The sequence below is a fragment of the Penaeus monodon genome, chromosome 26 (genome assembly GCF_015228065.2).
Source record: "Penaeus monodon isolate SGIC_2016 chromosome 26, NSTDA_Pmon_1, whole genome shotgun sequence".
Classification (NCBI taxonomy): domain Eukaryota; kingdom Metazoa; phylum Arthropoda; class Malacostraca; order Decapoda; family Penaeidae; genus Penaeus; species Penaeus monodon.
Window position 1 is genome coordinate 26,421,215 of NC_051411.1, and position 22,500 is coordinate 26,443,714.

Here is a 22,500-nt window from a genome sequence, read left to right on the forward strand (position 1 = left end):
ATGACCAATAGAAGACTAGCTATTCAATGTAATGGTTAAAAAGACAATCATCTAAAAATTAAAGGTTAAATGAATAATTCAGCTCTGAGCACAGACATCATTTCATTACAATACAAACCTGCAATCCCTCTCACATACCCCTAGACTAAAATTTAACTGACCTGCTGTGTGTAAGGGAGTTCTGCCATTTTTAGTGACATTGTTCCACACTGACCCATCCACATCCAACAGGTAATGAACAATTTCCTTGTCACCCTCTCTACAAGCAAGGTGGAAGCTGGTCCAGCCATCTTTGTTTTCCAGGCGCAGATTCGCCCCATTCTCAATGAGGTGCCTGATGACCTGGAGGTTTCGTTTCGTGCATGCCAGCATCAGTGGCGTCCAGTCGGCTCGTTTAAGGGGGTCAATTGTTGCTCCTGTGTAGCAGTTTGTCAGTGATATCAAATAATACGTTAGAAAAGATTATTCCTATCTTGTATTATAAATGGAAAAGTGATGGGCAAGTTCTTAGTTTAATTCTACTTTCTTTTTACAAGATAAAAAATGTATACATCTTACATTCCAAGAAAATAAAACAAACTACATAGTTATAACTCCATATAGTTACAACAAAATATTGAAAAAACTTTTTTTTTTTTAATATGATCATCCAATTTCCCAACTGACTACAACTTATCAAAAACATAATTTATATCCTAAGTAAACATTTTAGGTAATAAAGCATTCATACTATATATAAAAAGAGAGAGAGATTTTTTTTCTTTCTTTTTTATCCATAAACTGCCATCACACTTATCAATAGCTCTCCACTGTCACAAAATTAACTCCTCCCATACCATGATCCAAAAGAATTTTGACAATGGGCAAGTGTGATGCCTGAACTGCACAGTGCAAAGGCCTCTTTCCATCAGCATTCTGCTGCTCTAGGCATCGGTCACAACCTTGAGACAGGAGCCATCTGCAAAGGGAAAATGGACCATTTAAAAACTCTCGTTTATAGAAAAGAAAAAAATCTACATTCTAATTTACATTAACTCATAGTCCATGGATGACATGGCATTCACATCACATCCGAATTAGTCGTGGATCTAGGTAACATGTTATTCACATCATACCCAACTTAGGCACTATTCCAGGCAACAGATCATTCATGTCATGTTACTATGATGTGTGCATTACACTTCATGCTGCTCTCTACAAGGAACTCTCATGCCCACAAAACATCCCCTTGGGTATTGCCTGAGGGAGAACCGGATGTGTCTATTGTTTTGTATAATGGATGAATTTTAGCATATAAATCATTAACGTGCTCTGTCTCCTCGTGTTAACTACTTACTCTGCCTTTTGGCTCTCTGTTAGCCTTCAAGAATGACACAAAAAAGGGAAGTACTAAAGCTGTGGTGGCAGTAGCTTTGTATATTACTGCATACAGTCAAAATGAATGATTCCTTTCATTTTTTATCCTTTAATAAAACCACATTCAATCTTGTATACAGAGTATAACAACCTTATTTATTGAAATGGACTCTAATTTGCATAATCAGGCTCCTACAGCTTAAATCTAGCAACTAATATGCATATCATGCATCTCTGAATATGTAAAAACAGTAAAATCATGTTTTGTATACAAGTGATATAAAGAAAAATCACATCTCTATTGATGCGGCACAGCAAGTGCTATGCCCCGCACTGTGTCTGAAAACGGCCCTGAGGCAAGCCCAGTTGACCACACATGCTACCCAGAGCAAAGTCCAAGTAAACCCCATATTATTCCAGGGGTAATGGGTTAATGTAACTGATAAATTGGTTACACGTTTCAACTACTAACAGCAATTTTTTATATGGTAGTACAAGCTTTTATCTGATATATCTGGTTTACATCCTTTTCACCAAAAATATCACTAGATACTTTAAGTCAGGTTTATATTCATCAATGAAACTGCTTCAACCTGCTTTCCTGATTCCTTGGGCCATTTTTGGCCCGTCCAACAAATACAGACAGACTGGCCAACAAGATGGACATGGTGCTCCTGATCATTGAAGTATTTGAGAGACTGTCTGCTTCTGTTTGTCCCTGTCCCCTGTCTGTCTGTCTGTCTGTCTGTCTGTCTGTCTGTCTGTCTGTCTGTCTGTCTGTCTGTCTGTCTGTCTGTCTGTCTGTCTGTCTGTCTGTCTGTCTGTCTCTGTCTGTCTGTCTGTCTCTGTCTGTCTGTCTGTCTGTCTCTGTCTGTCTGTCTGTGTCTGTCCCTCCCTCCCTCCATCCCTCCATCCATCCATCCATCCATCCATCCATCCATCCATCCATCCATCCATCCATCCATCCATCCCTTTGCCAACCTGAACATGTCCAGCACACCCTGTTTTTTCACTAATGATTTCCTTAACCACATTATTGAAGAGACCAACTGGTGAGTTTCATAACTTTTGTTTCTTTGTTCTCTCTATTTGGATTCATATTGGGGAAGTATCTCTTCTACTGATTAGCCAGAATTTGTTTCTAATGTCTTTTTTCTCCTAGAAGTGTGCAGCCGCCCGCCTTCCTCACCTCACACAAGGAAGTGGATGATCACATCCAGGCAGGTCTTTGCATACCTTGTTATTCAAATGCTAGTGGGATACAGCTGTCTCCCTGTGACTGCAACTACTCCCAATTGTAGTGCCAACTCAGAGGTAATATCAAGGGAAAGGTCTGACCAACTGACAACTCACCTCCTCTATGAAGAGGAAGGAGCACCACTTCTGGAGGTCAGGATGTGGAAGCTCTGACTAGTCATGGATGCCCACAATGACTCATTCCTCTTGACTTTCATGCCAGTAAGGGACCTTGCCATAAACAAGTCATTGTGGAACTTCCATAGGTAACTAGCTGTCCAAGAGGGCAAGGTTCAGATAGAAGGTCTACAATCTCTCTGCCAGGTGGCTAAGGACACCTCTTGTTTCAGGGTATACATCAGGCAGGACCCTGGTAAAATGCCCTCATCCACACAAGAAGTGCTGCAGTTGATAGTCTAGCAGCTTCTTTGGGAGAGGATTATGTCAATGACTTGCTTTCATCTGTTGTACCCCAAAAGGACACATGCTATAGTGACAGCCCAGCTGAACAGGAAGTTCATGCCTACGGGTGAGATGGGTGAGCAATGTGAACTACCACAGCAACAAGACAGGGCTGCTAGCCTTGCAGTGGAAGGACCACATCATCGTCACCATGTTGTTGACTGTCCATACCTCAACCACGGGTGGGGGGCAGGAGTTGGTATGGAGCCAGGACATGTCCACACACAAGTGGGCCATGACTCCATACCTTTAGAGCTCCCAGCTGCTTCTAAATTCTCCACAGTTTAGCCAAGGACCACAAAGTACCCAGTTTCATGGGTGGCCATAAGGAGGCACTGCAGAAGTCTTGATGATGGAGAGGCTATAAGCTGGCAGGGGAGGCTTATGCACAGCTGCTCCCTTTTTTGCATTAAATATAACAAAAGCCATTAAAAAATCCTAAAAACAAAATGCAGTAAGGGATAAAACCTCAACCCTCCCATCATACCCCAACACTTGTGTGCAGCCAGCAGAAGCTGCAACATGAAGTGCTGTATCTCCGGACTTGCTGTGGATGAACTTCCGCCAGTCTGCACTCATTTGGCTTGCATTTGCCTCAAGCCAGTGCAAGTCACTTCTTTGGATGGCTGATAACAGGTCATGGTCCTATAAAATAAATCAGTGTTAGCAAATTTTAAAATAAAAAATCCATATTTAATATTCATAGCTGCTAATTATCAATATATATACATAATAAAACAATAACGCTAATTAACAAAAAGGTACACTGAAACATATACAATCCTCATCAAAGCCTCACCATATTCATTTGTCACAAGTAGGGCAAACTGTTGAGATTAAAAATACATTTCAATTTATATATATTGGAAAATATAAATAAATCAATATGTAAGAATGTATACTGAATTTACAAAAGAGAGGTTGAAAGAGTGTATATAATTCTAATTTTATATGAAATAATATGTACAGTAGCTAGGCTAATGCAATGGTTCCCAACCTACTCTATTCTGTGGCCCTCAACTTATATATAATAATCTCCATGGCCCCGTTCAGTGTCTGTCATCTCTTCAGGTTCAGTTATTACTAGTTATGAATAGTGTAATGGTGCCAATAGCTATATGGCAAGAATACTTTATGGAAAGATTTCAGTTTCATGATATGTGAGAGATAATTATCTGTATCACAATTAAGTCTATTTCAAAGTTATAATTTCCATATTGCTCCATAACACCCTTACAGCATCCCTCAGGTAGGAAACCCCTGGGCTACTGTTTCATTACATAAAAAAATCAGTCTAACCATGATAAATATTGGCAAGTTAATAGAATAAAAAATCACATCTCTTATCACTTGTCCACAATTTTTTTTGAGTAGTTGCACAACCCACTTGGTACTTTGCCCATTTGCAGAATAGCTATTTGCTAAACATTCCTTAATATATCCATTTGTATTGGCTAATATTTCAGTGCATGTATATATATGATCAGCCTATCTAACTTGGCTAATGGTATGCATACTTAAGCTAATGGCCCAATGACACCCTTTATATGGATAATTTAGATGTCTCACCTGTTGCAAGAGGTGACCAGGAGTCAACAAGAATGAGAAAATGACTTCAATATATATATATATATATATATATATATATATATATATATATATATATATATATATTATATAATATATATATATATATATATATATATATATATATATATATAAACCTATAAAAATATGAACACACAGAAACCTATATGTGAACATAAGTAAATACACAGTAGGAAGCAAACAGGAAAGTGTGGACACACTTTCCTGTTTGCTTCCTACTGTGTATTTACTTATGTTCACACCTAACTTTCTTTCCCTCACATATACATATAAACATTTGTGTACTCAAGGACACAAGCCTCCGGGCTAGTATAGTGGTAATGTGTCGGCCTCTCATCCGAGGGGTTGGCGGTTCGCCCAGGCGTGAGAAGTTGCAATTATCGCCTGGAGGTTACTGCTGTGGCTGGGCACCACGGCGGGTAAGGGCTAGGTTCAGCCGAGTCAGCATCAGCTGACACGCGTGAGCGAGTCGACGCAGGCCGGACACACTGGTGCATACATGTGCTCATGTACACATACATGTAGATAGGTATGTGAACATTTAAATACATTCATACACACACATACACCCACATATATAATAATTGATGTAAGGAAAACATAAATACAAGTGAACTGCATCAAAAGGATGCATTGTTTGTCTATCTGACTAGCTGTTTATCTTTATAAGAAGGGGCATCTGCTTTCCTCCCCCCAGGAAGATCCCCATAATCCTAAAATCTCTCATCCCCTTACCCTCCATATAATTACCTCATTATCTCCTATATCCTCATTACCACCATTTCTTCCTTCTACCAACCCCGAAATAAATAAAAAAAATATATTCATTCCATTAAACTCACCAACATTGCTAGGCAAATGTACCAAACAAGAACAAAAACAAAAAAACAAAAGGTTTCAATGGGCGTTCCTCCTCCTGCTCTGCTTCTCTCTCTCTCTCTCTCTCTCTGTCATGGATGTAAACAAAGGAACGGAAGCTGTCGTACTCTTGACCCTAAATTGTTGTGCGGTATTTGGTTGTCGTGCTGAGGGCGCTTTTTTATTTTTATTTTTTATTACAGTGTATCATTGTTATCACTATTATTATTATTATTATTATTATTATTATTATTATTATTATTATTATCATTATTATTATTATTATTATTATTATTATTATTATTATTATTATTATTATTATTATTATTATTATTATTATTATTATTATTATCATTATCATTATCATTATCATTATTATTATTATTATTATTATTATTATTATTATTATTATTATTATTATTATTATTATTATTATTATTATCATTATTATTATTATTATTATTATTATTATTATTATTATTATTATTATTATTATCATTATTATTATTATTATTATTATCATTATTATTATTATTATTATTATTATTACTATTATTATTATTATTATTATTATTATTATTATTATTATTATTATTATTATTATTATTATTATTATTATTATTATTATCATTAATATCTTTATCTTTATCATCATCATCTTTATTACTATTGTCATTATTACCTTTACAATTGATATTATCACAATACTTATTGTTATTATTATTATTATTATTATTATTATTATTATTATTATTATTATTATTATTATCATTATCATTACTATTACTATTATTTTTATTATCATTATTATTATTATCATTATTATCAATTTCATTATCATTATGATCATTATTACTATTAACATTATTATTATTATTATTATTATTATTATTATTATTATTATTATTATCATTATTATTATCATTGTTATTATGATTATTATTATTATCATTATTATTATTATTATTATTATCATTATCATTATCATTATTGTAGTGTACCCTGAGGTCCACCTGGATTTTAATCTTTACATATACGTACATATCTACTTGTCTGGATGTATACGAATACCACCTAAAATGGCCAACTTCCGTTCTCTGTGAACAATTACATTACATTTTCTTTTATTTTAAGCATACACTATTTTATTTTCTTGTATACAGTTTTTATTATTTTTCTCTATTATGTTTTATCTATTTTCCTATATGTTTTGTAAGGTGCTTTTTATTGCCACATTTTACTGAATTTATTTTTAGTATTCTATTCACTCAAATTTTATTTCTAAAAGATGTACCCCCGAATTACGTATAGACCAATCAGGTTAACGGGCGTGTAGCTCCAGCCAATCAGAGCCGTTCTAGGTCGTGCCCCCTGTCAGTGATTTTCAAGGGCGCGAGAGTTCACGCTCACGCTCACGACTGGCTGGACATACGCTCCCGTTGACCCCCCCCCCCCCCGGACTTTATGAAAATAACCATTAGATAAGTATTTTTCTCCGTATTTTGTGGTGGTGTTGGCGCAAGTAGGAAAGAACAGCTAAAGAGCATTCATTTTCTTGTGGCACAAGTGAAATATATATTTGTAAATTATTTAATAAATCAATAACGGGTAATAAAGTATCATAATCCTATGCTGCAGTCCAGCCAGTCAAACTTTTAAAATATAAAGATAACCCAAAAGCAAATAATTATATTTACAAACCAAAGCAAATAATATATTTACAATGAAATACGAGTTAAAAACGAGCGGCAGAGCTACCTTCCAGTTTGAACGTAGACTATTATATTAATAGCGCGTCGGCACACACGACCAGACGACGACGCTACAAGTGGTGGCAGACGGTGTAGATGCTGGAGACTTTATCTCAGTTGTTTGAATTTCACTTCGTTCTTTGTTATATGAAATATTATGTACTTTAGAACATTGTTTAATATACAATTTTGTAATTATACTGATGCTTCATACTAACATCAAATGAGTACATTGTAATTTGAATCCTGTTTTTGTGTATTATTAGTGGATTTAGATATTCTGGTTTGAATAGAAAAAATAATAATAATTTTGTATATATTATAATTGTGTTAAAAGAAGGTACCCCAGCATCCTGAACCCATACGTCTTTTTATATTGAGTTGTATGTCTACTACGAAAAGCAGTGTCTACCGGTATTATTTGTTTACAGATGAAATTGCCAGACCTCCTGCGAGAGGACGAGACTTCACGACCTTGAATCTGGTTAGATGAGATTTTTCCCGTGTATGTGGATGAGCATATGATAGCAGGAAGCCCATGAAGTGAACCTTAACAATTGGTATGTGAGTATAATTTGTAGCTAGGATATTGATAAAGTGGATCTGTACGTGAGTAAAGGGTGTCTTCTCCTGGTTGAAAGGATCTGTTCTCTTGTGACGGTGTGCATGCAGTGACGGGTTAAGTAGTGTTCCATGCTTGTTGGCATATGAGGTGCGACAAAAGCCCCGGCGACGAACTACTCTGCTTCCAAGTGCCACAAGGAGGATAGTGCTAGGTCGGTACGCTTAATAGGGAAGCACAACCATCTCAACGTCAAAGCTCACGGGGAGCAACCCCCACAGGATCGCTTATGAAACCGGGGACTCTTCTCACATGGACTCTGAGACCACGTCAAGGGAAGAGGCTCCAGCTGTAGACACACCTCTCCAGGATGGCTTGGAGATGCAACCTCCGGGAGTACTCAGGATTCAGCACCATTGTGCCGAGTATGCCCTGAATTAACTGCTCAGCTCCAGTGTGTTTTGGGCTCGTGTGGCTGTGCTGGAGGAAGAGAATGCAGCCTTACGACGAACCCAGTCATCGCACCAAACATCACTCAACGAGGACCAGCCACTCTGCACCATCTATTAAAGAGCCACAACCCCCTAGCACCACTAAGAGATGCCCCTATGCAGCCTGTGTCCACCATTGTTAACAAAGAGATCTGTCAGCAGCCACACCCTCAGCATCCTCCCCGAAATCTTCACAATGTGTCTCCTGTTAGCTTCCGCCCTCCAGATCATCACGTAATGCCTCCACCCACTGTAGGGCCGTGATGAGATCCCCGTGTTTTAGGAGAAACCCCAGCGTCACATGCGCTAAAACGTAATAGAGAGGTGGAATCGTGGATTGCTACCATCGAGATGCTGACACGCCCGCTACAGATGATGCTTTTATTCGTATGGCTGGGGGAAGAGCTCGTGGGTATGCGCAGATGGTGCTCTTAGGGCCCATGTTTAAGGATATTACCATATGGCATGAGTTTAAGGCAAAATGAGAATAAGTTTCGGGGGACATGTACACCAGAACGCTTTTTGACATGCTTGCTCAGTCCGGATGACACCTGGACAATCACCCCGGGATTATTATCAGGCAATCGAGAGGGCAGTCTTGCAAGGAGCTCGTGACTACCCTTGTGAGATTGGAGATGTAGAAGGCCTGCTCCAAAGGACTTTCACAGCAGGTTTACCACTTGGCTTCGACGGCAGCTCTTGCTACTGGACTTCACATCAGCATGCAGTATGGCAGAAAGTGCCAGGCTATAGGGGATGCAACAGTTGGGGAAAAGGGCCGTCCTGCCGAATTTTAAGGGCACTCCAAGTAGGGATCAGGTCACCAAAACAGCAGCATAAGCGCCCACTCCCTTTGAAATGCCCATGCCCTGGGTTACCCACCAGTAGCTGAGCCACAAGCAGAAGGTGCCACGCCCGCACTAGACTATTATAGTGATGGGCCATTCCAAGCAGCAGCTATACAAGGCACCAGGATCATTGTCACCCCAACCACTTCACCAGCAATGGACCCCTCCTCCAAAGCAGCGTGTTCACTGGTCTCCGAAACTTCGGGGACAACGATGGCGCACTCAACAGACGTCGTCACCCCGCCCGCAACAGTAGTCATCGTCGCCCCTGGTGTGAATATCATCGCCCTCGAGGGCATAACACTTCAGAGTGCCGTGCTAACAAGCGGTGTGTTATGGATGTGGGAGCCTGGCCACTTCTTAGCTTCCTGTCCCTTTCACACCAGCCGTCCAGGGCAAAACTCCCATCCCTCAGGCGGCAGTTCCAGTCCAAGGGAGGTCACCAACCAAGAAGGCTATGCCGACACTGAGGGGACGACCGCAGGTCATCTTGCCAGTTAACGGAAAAGAAGTGACCTGTTTTATAGATACTGGCTCAGAGGTGACAGTATTGAAGGAGGAAGCAGCCATACTTTTGCCTGGCATCCGCATGCTGCGTAGTTCTCGGACCCTTAAAGGAGTTGCTGGGATGCCCAAATCTGTTGAAGCTGAAGCTGATCTGAAGTTCACCATTCGCCCTGGTCTGGACCTTGTACACAGGACCTGTATCACCTCGGGGCATTCATTTTCCAGGGGACATGCTCGTTGGGATGGATATGCTTAGGAGATTTCCTGTGATTCTGTGTATTTTACCAAACTCCAGTGACAGTTACTTGGAGTTAGATGGTCACCGTCATGAAATTACCTTTGTGGGTGAGGAGTCTTTGCACTGTTGTGAGGTTCCTGCATGTCATGAGTCTAAGGGAGAGCTTCCGGAGCCCTTCATTCCCTTGCAACCTCGTTACGTCTCACCTGTACATGTGACTGAAGCAACAACCATCGAACCCAGAGCTGGTAGATTTGTAGCTGCTTCCCTTTCGCGTAGTTTTCCCGGATGAAACCCATGGCTGTTATCGAAGGTAATTTTTTGTTTGCTCGTTCCACGCACCCTTATCACCGTTCAAGAACGGAGGTCAAGCTTTTGGGGTGGTAAATACCGCCCCAAAGCCCCGGAAAGTAAGTCCCGGTACTGTTGGGGTTATGCAGAACTCGTAAGTGCTAGTGAAGTGAGTGAAGTTAAGGGTCAGACATTCACCCCACCTCACAGTTCCTTCGGGACACCCTCAGGGGTGCTGTCAACAAAACCACTGTTAAACAGCTCCCAAGTTCCTTCACTCACCACATGAAGATGTGTCTGATGGAAATCTTGCTCTCGGGAAAGTAACTAATGTTGAAGCTCTTGACTCTGGTTATAAAAGTAATGTCCTGAATGAATCGTCTGAAGAGCAGGGGTCATGAAGATGGATTTGAAGTTTTGATGCGTGCCTTGACTTTGGTATGAGCCTGATGAGTTTTTTGTATTTCCTGAGACACCTGCCTTTGATGAGCTTTGCCATATTGGCAGTGAAACCCAGCAGGGTGTCGCCAGTGCCACACCGAAACCTAACACAGATAATTTTTTTTTCCAGAGGAACAGCAAAGGGACTAAGTCACCTAAAATCCGAACAGAGGTCTCGACTAACAGGTGTCTTGAGGAGATTTCCCAACTATTCACAGGGACAAACACTCAGTAGGAACTGTCCCTGGTATTGAGCATCGAATCCACATGATACCAATGTTCTGTTTGTGTACCCCAGTGGAGACTGCCGCAGAGAAACGAAGGAAATCATCAAGCAGGAGTGTAAGACAATGATACAACAAGGTGTGATAGACCTTCTGTGAGCCCTGGTTATCACCAGTTGTTTTTGTTAAAGAAAGAGGCTCGGTACGTTTTGTGTGGACTATCGAGGCCCCTCAACAGGGTAACCACCCCCGACAGCTATCCGCTTCCTAGGATAGATGAGCTCATGGACTCTCTATCTGGGAAGACATGGTTTACTGTTCTCGATAGCCGAGCTGCATATTGGGCCATTTCTCTCCACCTGAAGACCCCCCAAAAGACGGCTTTTACGGATGGAAATCGCCTGTATCAGTTCCGACGTCTTCCATTCGGGCTGTCAACGGCCCGACGACATTTCAGAAGGACCATGGATGTTGTCCTCTCATCTGTTTTTGGGGCGACACACTCTTGCCTCCTAGATGACGTTGTGGTTGCATCTACATCCTTTGATCCCTACCTAAATCATCTAGAAGAGACTTTAGGTCTCCTTGAAAATGCAGGCATAAAACTTAACCTCTTTAAGTGTGAATTTGCTCAACAGGAAGTGAAGCTACTCGGTTTTATTATTGGGAAAGATGGCGTCCGGCCCAAAAACCCTGACAAGGTGCTAGAAATTGCAGCCATGAGGCGACCCAGATCAGCACGTGACATCCGCAGGTTTCTTGGTGCTTGTGGATTTTAGGCGGCACATTCCACACTTTGCCACTATTGCTAAACCACTGACTCAGCTCACCAAGAAGAATGTGAGATTTGAAGGGGGAGATGCAGCTCAACAGGCCTTTGACACACTGAAAAGGGCCCTTGTTACAGCACCTATCCTGCGCCTTCCAGATTTGACCGAGCATTCGAGGTCCACACTGATGCTAGTGGTCAGGCTCTTGGTGCTGTTCTCCTCCAGAGGGATGAAGATGGGTCACCCCATGCTGTTGCATATTGGTTTAAGGATACTAAAGGATGCCGAAACTCGTTATCCCATTATTGATTTGGAGGCCCTTGCAGTTGTAGAGCCATTAGAATTTGATCCCACATATATGGTAGTTTCTTCACTGTCTGGACGGACCATAGTCCACTAACATACGTCTTTTCAAGAAAGACCAAGAGTACGAGGCTAAGTAGATTTGCACATGAGTTATCTGACTATGATTTTACACTACATTATAAGCAGGGGCAAGTAATTATGTCCCTGACCTTCTATCCAGACCCCAGAGAGCCCACCCGATCTCCTGATTTGCCTTGCCCTGTAAAAGCTCTGATGCTGAGCCTGAGCCCAAAATTTTGATGCTCCACAACTGGAAAAGCCCCCATCAGTGCAGGATCAGCAGCTGCAAGAACAACCACCACGTCAGATGCCCAACCTTACATCTTAGCCTCTCATCAGATGAGAGAAGAACAGCTACAGGATCCTGTCTGTGCAGATCGATAGCCTGGCCCCGAGAGAGTCAGTCACTGCCTACTATTCGTCCACCCGCAGCTATGAGCAACTTTTAAACACACGATGGAGTATTATACCACCTTCGCCATTTTCCCCATCGTGTTGTCAAACAGATTTATGTGCCACAACATTTATGTAACCAGGCATTACACATGGCTCACCACCCCAAAGGCAGCCCATCCAGGAGCTCTCGCACTTATCAGAATTTACGTAAAACTGGTTCTTCCCGAACATGCTTCACTTAGCACGAACATATGTTGCAGGATGTGAAACGTGTCAACGGCGCAAGTCTCCAGTAGTTAAGCACCTATGCAAGGACATCCACCACCTCAAGCTCCTTGGAAATGGTCTCTGCCGATTTAATGGACCTTCGCAGTTCTGCACAAGGATTTCGATACGTCTTATCCTTATTGACCATCATACACGCTATCTCCAGTTGGTCCCCCTCAGGATAAGTCTGCGAGCAGAGTTTTGAAAGCTTTTGTTGACCACTTCATTACCTTTTTTGGTCCTCCAGCCAACTCCACACAGATAATGGCTTGGAGTTTTCTTCTGTTGAGTGGCGTTCACTCTTAAAGGAGTTAGAGGTGAAACATTCCTTTTCTGTTGCATACCACCCACAATCTAATGGGGTAGTTGAAAGGAGCAACAGGGTAGTGAAAAACGCTCTTGCAACCCTGGTACAACGGTCTCCTTCACAGTGGCCTACCCACCTGCCCGCTGTACGCTTTGGCCCTCAACTCTGCCATCCATCGGTCTTTCCAGGGATCAACCTTTGTACCTACTGACCGGGAGAATGGCACTTTTTCGTCGCGGTCTGACAAATCTGCAGACTGCTGATGAGGGATTGATGATGAAGGGACTTGCTGAGGCTCGCCGTATAGCAATAAGGCGACCCTAGAAACTCGCGAAGCCAACAAGAGGTATTATAATAGAAAGACGAAACCTCTACATTTAAGTGAAGGATCTTTAGTTTTACGCATGGTAGAAGGTAGCCACAAGAGCCCTAGATAGCCGGTGGAAGGGGCCATTTCGGGTTCTAAAGAAGGGTTGGTCCCGTTGTCTATGATATATTAGAGTTGCCAGCAACCTCATCGTACTATGCGGGTCCATGCAAATCACTCAGGCCATTTGTTCCTGCGTCAGAAATAGACTTTTTAGAGGGGAGTGACCAGTTACCGTATCCACCCATGAACTTTGATTTCGACGCTGCACCAGATCGAGTGAAATGCTTACAGACGTGGGATGGGGGACAGTGATGGAGACGAAAATCCTGGCACCTACTCAGAACGTGTATTGATAATCATTAGTATTGCTCCTGCTGGTGGAAGTTGTAGTGCATGAGTAATTGTTTATGAATGTTAAAGTTCACGGTCGTGAAAGGGGGGTTCACTCAGAAATTTTTACAGGGCTTTTTTATGAATGGGTCTATTTAATGTTTATTATATGAACATTTTATCTCAAGTTTTTTTTCATATGTCTTATATCGCTCTCGTTGTTTTAACCACTTAACCGTTTAATCTTGTTTGTTCGATTTATCCTTTTAACTTGGAAATCAACCTGTAAAATCACTCAGTTTGCACAAGTTAAAGTTTCGGCAGTTCTTTCATGCTTGTTTTCACCCAACCAAAATATGCGAAAGTATACTTATCTGTTGATTTCTCCCACAGAACTATGTAATGGCAAAAAGTACTCTCAACCCGATTCAGACTTCCTCAGACAGTGATGTATGCCACAGATGTTTTGTCGCTTCGCCCAACTTCGCGACCCCGCCCCTGGGAGGAATGCTGTAGTGTACCTGAGGTCCACCTGGATTTTAATCTTTACATATACGTACATATCTACTTGTCTGGAGTATACGAATACCACCTAAAATGGCAACTTCCGTTCTCTGTGAACAATTACATTACATTTTCTTTTATTTTAAGCATACACTATTTTATTTTCTTGTATACAGTTTTATTATTTTTCTCTATTATGTTTTTTTTCTATTTTCCATATGTTTTTTAAGGGCTTTTATGCCACATTTTACTGAATTTATTTTTAGTATTCTATTTCACTCAAATTTTATTTCTAAAAGATGTACCCCCGAATTACGTATAGACCAATCAGGTTAACGGGGGTGTAGCTCCAGCCAATCAGAGCCCTTCTAGTCGTTTCCCCCTGTCAGTGATTTTCAAGGGGGCGAGAGTTCACCGCTCACGCTCACGACTGGCTGGACATACGCTCCCGTTGACCCCCCCCCCCCGGACTTTATGAAAATAACCATTAGATAAGTATTTTTCTTCGTATTTTGTGGTGGTGTTGGCGCCGTAGGAAAGAAAAGCTAAGAGCATCATTTTCTTGTGGCACAAGTGAAATATAAAATTTGTAAATTATTTAATAAATCAATAAAGGGTAATAAAATATCATAATCCTATGCTGCAGTCCCCGCAGTCAAACTTTTAAAATATAAAGATAACCAAAAGCAAATAATTATATTTACAAACCATAGCAAATAATTATATTTACAATGAAATACGAGTTGAAAACGAGCGGCCAGAGCTACCTTCCAGTTTGAACGTAGACTATATTATATTAATAGCGCGTCGGGCACACACGACCAGACGACGACGCTACAATTATCATTATTATTATTATTATTATTATTATTATTATTATTATTATTATTATTATTATTATTATCACTGTTATTATTATCATCATTATTATTATTATTATTATAATTTTATATTATTATTATTATTATCATTATCATTATTATCATTGTTGTTGTTGTTATTATCATTATCATTATTATTATTATTATTATTATTATTATTATTATTATTATTGTTATTACTATTATTATAATTATAATTATAATTATAATTATAATTATAATAATTATAATAATTATAATAATAATTTTAATAATATTTATAAAAAAATTATAATAATAATTATAATAATAATTATAATAATAATTATTATTATCATTATTATAACATTATTATAATCATTATTTAATCATTTTTATAATCATTATTATAATCATTATATCACTATTATAATCATTATTACCTTCATTATCATCATTATTATCATTATCATTATTATTATCAATATTGTTATCATTATTATTATCATTATTATTATCATTATTATTATCATTATTTATCATTATTTTATCATTATTGTTATCATTATTGTTATCATTATTGTTATCATTATTTTATCATTATTGTTATCATTATTTTATCATTATTGTTATCATTATTTATCATTATTGATATCATTATTGTTATCATTATTGTTATTATTATTGTTATCATATTGTTATCATTATTGTTATCATTATATTGTTATACATTATTGTTATCATTATTGTTATCATTATGTTATTCATTATTGTTATCATTATTGTTATCATTATTGGTTATCATTATTGTTATCATTATTGTTATCATTATTGTTATCATTATTGTTATCATTATTGTTATCATTATTGTTATCATTATTGTTATCATTATTGTTATCATTATTGTTATCATTATTGTTATCATTATCATTATTGTTATCATTATTGTTATCATTATTGTTATCATTATTGTTATCATTATTGTTATCATTATTGTTATCATTATTGTTATCATTATTGTTATCATTATTGTTATCATTATTGTTATCATTATTGTTATCATTATTGTTATCATATGTATTGTTATCATTATTGTTATCATTATTGTTATCATTATTGTTATCATATTGTTATCATTATTGTTATCATTATTGTTATCATTATTGTTATCATTATTGTTATCATTATTGTTATCATTATTGTTATCATTATTGTTATCATTATTGTTATCATTATTGTTATCATTATTGTTATCATTATTGTTATCATTATTGTTATCATTATTGTTATCATTATTGTTATGATTATTGTTATCATTATGTTATCATTATTGTTATCATTATTGTTATCATTATTGTTATCATTATTGTATCATTATTGTTATCATTATTGTATCATTATTGTATCATTATTGTTATCATTATTGTATCATTATTGTTCATCATTATTGTATCATTATTGTCATCATTATTGTCATCATTATTTTCATTTATCATTATTGTCATCATTTGTCATCATTATTGTCATCATTATTGTCATCATTTATTGTCATCATTATTGTCATCATTATTGTCATCATTATTGTCATCATTATTGTCATCATTATTGTCATCATTATTGTCATCATTATTGTCATCATTATTGTCATCATTATTGTCATCATTATTGTCATCATTATTGTCATTATTGTCATTATTGTCATTATTGTCATTATTGTCATTATTGTCATTATTGTCATCATTATTGTCATCATATTGTCATCATTATTGTCATCATTATTGTCATCATTATTGTCATCATTATTGTCATCATTATTGTCATCATTATTGTCATCATTATTGTCATCATTATTGTCATCATTATTGTCATCATTATTGTCATTCATTATTGTTATCTTTATTGTCATCATTATTTTGTCATCTATTATTGTCATCATTATTTCATCTATGTCATCATTATTGTCATCATTATGTCATCATTATTGTCATCATTATTGTCATCATTATTGTCATCATTATTGTCATCATTATTGTCATCATTATTGTCATCATTATTGTCATCATTATTGTCATCATTATTGTCATCATATTTGTCATCATTATTGTCATCATTATTGTCATCATTATTGTCATCATTATTGTCATCATTATTGTCATCATTATTGTCATCATTATTGTCATCATTATTGTCATCATTATTGTCATCATTATTGTCATCATTATTGTCATCATTATTGTCATCATTATTGTCATCATTATCGTCATCATTATCGTCATCATTATCGTCATCATTATCGTCATCATTATGTCATCATTATTGTCATCATTATTCGTCATCATATGTATCATTATGTCCATTATTGTATCATTATCGTTCATCTATTTCATCATTATTGTTATCATTATGTTATATTATTCATTATCTGTATTATTTATCATTATGTTATTGATGTATCATTATCGTTATTATTATTATTATTTATCGTTTATTATTATATTATCGTATCTATATTATTATTATCGTTATTATATTTATTTTATTATCGTTATTATATTATTATTTCGTTTTATATTATGTATTATCGTTATTATATTATTATTATCGTTATTATATTATTATTATCGTTATTATATATTATTATCGTTATTATATTATTATTATCGTTATTTATTATTATTTATCGTTATTATATTATTATTATCGTTATTATATTATTATTATCGTTATTATATTATTATTATCGTTTTATTATATTTTATATATTATCGTTATTATATTATTATTATCGTTATTATATTATTATTATCGTTATTATATTATTATTATCGTTATTATATTATTATTATCGTTATTATATTATTATTATCGTTTATTATATTATTATTATCGTTATTATATTATTATTATCGTTATTATATTATATTATCGTTATTATATTATTATGTTATTATTTTTTACGTTATTATATTATTATTATCGTTATTATTTATTATTTCGTATTATTATATTATTTATTATCGTTATTATATTATTATTATCGTTATTATAATTATTATTATCGTTATTATATTATTATTATTGTTATTATATTATTATTGTTATTATATTATTATTATTGTTATTATATTATTATTATTGTTATTATATTATTATATTGTTATTATATTATTATTATTGTTATTATATTATTATTGTGTTATTATATTATTATTATTGTTATATATTATTTTATTGTTATTATTTATTATATTTATATATTTATTATTGTTATTATATTATTATTATTGTTATTATATTATTATTGTTGTTATTATATCATTATTGTTGTTATTATATCATTATTGTTGTTATTATATCATTATTGTTGTTATTATATCATTATTGTTGTTATTATATCATTATTATTGTTGGTTATTATATCATTATTGTTGTTATATATCATTATTGTTGTTATTATATCATTATTGTTGTTATTATATCATTATTGTTGTTATTATATCATTATTGTTGTTATTATATCATTATTGTTGTTATTATATCATTATTGTTGTTATTATATCATTATTGTTGTTATTATATCATTATTGTTGTTATTATATCATTATTGTTGTTATTATATCATTATTGTTGTTATTATATCATATTGTTGTTTTTATGTATATCATTATTGTTGTTATTATATCATTATTGTTGTTATTATATTATTATTGTTGTTATTATATCATTATTATTGTTATTATATTATTATTGTTGTTATTATATTATTATTGTTGTTATTATATTATTATTGTTGTTATTATATTATTATTGTTATTATATTATTATTATTGTTATTATATTATTATTATTGTTATTATATTATTATTATTGTTATTATATTATTATTATTGTTATTATATTATTATTATTGTTATTATATTATTATTATTGTTATTATATTATTATTGTTGTTATTATATTATTATTGTTGTTATTATATTATTATTGTTGTTATTATATTATTATTGTTGTTATTATATTATTATTGTTGTTGTTGTTATTATTATTATTATTATTATTATTATTATTAATATTTTTATTATTGCTATGCCAGTGGGTCTTTGTCTCTGTGTTAACATGAAAAGGATGACCTGGGCATGTGTTAACATGAAGAGACCTGGGCAAACATGACGCAACTGGTTGTGAGCGGAGGAGCGGGGGAACAAGCCAGGAGGGAGACGGAGTTTGGTGCTGCTCCTGTGAAAACCTCGTGTGTGCCCTTGTGACCTGATAAACCTTGTGACCTGATAAACTTTGTGTTGCCCTGTTATAAGCTGTATCGTGCAGTGTTTCCCCCTGTATTGTGCCTATAGAAAAGTGTACGGGTAAATAACTTGTGTAAATAAAGGAAAGACTGCCATTTTGTGTTTATTTCGTACCCTGCCTCGCCACGTGGCGTTTCCCCTCGTGGCTTTCTGGGACGCTGTGGTGCTCGGCTCCTCTTGGAGCTGTTCAGTGTTCACGACCCTGTGGATAGCACGCGGTCTGCCTAGCCTGCCTTGTGTTGGTGGCAGAGAGACGAGGCGGTCGGCGTAACAAATGGTGTCAGGAGTGGGATTTGTGATATTTGATCAGTGAGAGCCCCGATTTATCATGTCCAAAGATGGCGGCAGCCATGAGGGAGAACCTGGCGGAGGTGCACCGACGAGTGCATGGCAAGCTCAAGGTAGCCGGCCATGCCATGAAGGAGACCTATGACCGGCGCATGAGGGAAGTGAGGTACAACATAGGTGACAGAGTGTGGCTGCATAACCCGCGTCGGAAGCGAGGGCTCTCGCCGAAGCTACAGAGCCCTGGGAAGGGCCATACACAGTGGTAGCGGCCCTCTCTGATGTCACCTATCGAATTCGCAGAGGGCGAAAACGACCGTCGGTTGTCCACGTGGACCGGCTGTGGCGTTACCATGGGCCAGGAAGCTACTCCTGGGGCCATGGTGAAAAAGAAGATGACGTTAGCCCCAGTAGCGGCGATGAGGACGTGGCAGACGCTGACCGAGATGAGGACGAGCATTTGGACGGTGAGGGCGATGCAACAGACGTCAATGGTGACCATGAGCCAGGTCTTGGGGCAGAAGATACCCCTCTGGGTGCCACGGCCAATCTACCGCCGCCCACACCTCCTCCAGAGCAACCCCAGCGAGAGCGAAGAAAGCCGCGCTGGATGAAAGATTTTTGTGTTTCTGAGAACTGATTTACAATTACGGTTACTTTTGTTTGAAAGACCTTTGTTTGTTCCTGAGGACTAATTTTATGTAAATTTTCTGTATTTTGTTTCATGTTTAGGTATGTCAGAGCAGACGGGTCGTCTGCTTGATAGGGGGGATAGTGCTACGCCAGTGGGTCTTTGTATCTGTGCGAAATATGTGTTAACATGAAAAGGATGACCTGGGCATGTGTTAACATGAAGGGACCTGGGCAAACATGACGCAACTGGCTGTGAGCGGAGGAGCGGAGGAACAAGCCAAGAGGGAGACGGAGTTGGGTGCTGCTCCTGTGAAGACCTCGTGTGTGCCCTTGTGACCTGATAAACTTTGTGTTGCCCTGTTATAAGCTGTATCGTGCAGTGTTTCCCCCTGTATTGTGCCTATAGAAAAGTGTACGGGTAAATAACTTGTGTAAATAAAGGAAAGACTGCCATTTTGTGTTTATTTCGTGCCCTGCCTCGCCACGTGGCGTTTCCCCTCGTGGTTTTCTGGGACGCTGTGGTGCTCGGCTCCTCTTGGAGCTGTTCAGTGTTCACGACCCTGTGGATAGCACGCCGTCTGCCTAGCCTGCCTTGTATTGGTGGCAGAGAGACGAGGCGGTCGGCGTAACATTATTATTATTATTATTATTATTTCATAACTATTATTATTATCATTATTATTATTGTTACTATTATTTTTGTATTATTATTATCATCATTATTATTATTGTTGTTGTTGTTGTTGTTGTTGTTGTTGTTGTTGTTGTTGTTGTTGTTGTTGTTGTTGTGTTGTTGTTGTTGTTGTTTTTTATTATTATTGTTGTTATCTTTATTATCAATACTATTATTATGATCACTCTAATTATCATCATCATTATTATTATCATTATTATAATTATCATCATTATTGTTATTACTATTATTATCATTATTATTATATTATTATTATTATTATTATTATTATTATCATTATTATTGTTACTATTATTATTATTATTATTATTATTATTATTATTATTATTATTATTATTATTATTATACTATTATTATAGGGTAATGCACATTGTTCTAGTCAATGGACTATTTTTTCCCTTGGGGTTTGATGTCAACAAGACTCCTCAAACCTCAAGTGCATTTCTAAGGATCCTTGCTGTATTCAGGATAACAGTTTTCTGCAGCTCATCAATTATGGTATCAATGCAAATGTCCTTCATTCTCTTCTGCAACGTCTTTGGGGTATTTCCAAGTGCCCCCAATACTATAAGAATGACCACTATCCTCATATCCCACAGCTTCTTCAGTTCTCGTACGAGATCTTGGTACTTCTCAATCTTCTCCGTCTCTTTATTGTCCATCTTGCTGTCATATGGGATAGCAAAGTCTATTACTTGAGCCTTGTTTGCCTTCTTATCAATGACTATCATATCTGGACGCCTTGCTTGGATAACACGGTCTGTCTGCGCTGTAAAATCCCATAAAATCTTATATCTGTTGTTCTCTGTCAAAGAGTCTGGCTCGTGTTGATACCATTTATCATACTTTGTCATACTTTATACAAACATCCCAGTGCACCCTCCTACCAACCCAAACGTGACTTCTCTTGTCCTCTTTCTGTGCCATTTTACTACACTCACTTACTAAGTGGTTTATGTCTCGTCTTTTTCTCCATACATTCTACATTTACTTTGCTTCTGAGTCTTATCAATTTTCGCATTGATCATATTTGTACAGACTGCTTGTTCTTGTGCTGCAAGGATTAAAGATTCTGTTTCCTTCTTCACGTTTCCCTGCCATAGCCACCTGTCCTCACCAGCGATGTCATCAGTTTGCCCTAGGAAATGTCTGTGCAGTGTCTTTTCTTTTCTTTCCGTTCTCTTTCTTTTGTGCAGATCAGTTTCCGACTCAGTTACTTCACCCTCTTCTGTGATTCTAAGTGAACTTGGTAGCCTTTCTGTACTATTGTTGACATACCTTTTTTAATGAAACCTTTGCTATATTGACTGTATCCTCTACTCCTAAAGTCCTCTTCCCCCGTTTTTCCATGGTAAATATAACCTATCAAAGTTGCTTTTCGGATGTAAGGCATTGTGCATTGTCATCAGTTTCCTTGTTTGTATCTAGCTGTTCCATCTCAAATTTTGTCTATTCTAAAAATGCAGCTGAATATCTGAGCAGCAATATTGCCCAAGTGTTGATGCTTTTTATGAGATTCCTCCATTTAGCTTTGTTTCCAGAATTTTCCGTACCCTTCTCTT

At 36.5% G+C, this 22,500-nt stretch overlaps 1 protein-coding gene across 2 annotated transcripts; it reads right to left on the reverse strand.

Annotated features, from left to right (window-relative positions):
- Window positions 1–161: 161 nt before the first annotated feature.
- On the reverse strand, window positions 162–5,598 carry LOC119590029 (ankyrin repeat domain-containing protein 16-like; the record flags this gene model as incomplete). 2 transcript variants are annotated; one of them, XM_037938755.1, is given in 5 exon segments in its annotated part: window positions 162–416; window positions 837–958; window positions 3,542–3,699; window positions 3,854–3,881; window positions 5,505–5,597. In XM_037938755.1, coding segments are annotated over 4 exon segments (544 nt in total), but the record flags the coding sequence as incomplete, so codon positions are not given.
- Between the last annotated feature and the right edge of the window lie 16,902 nt (window positions 5,599–22,500).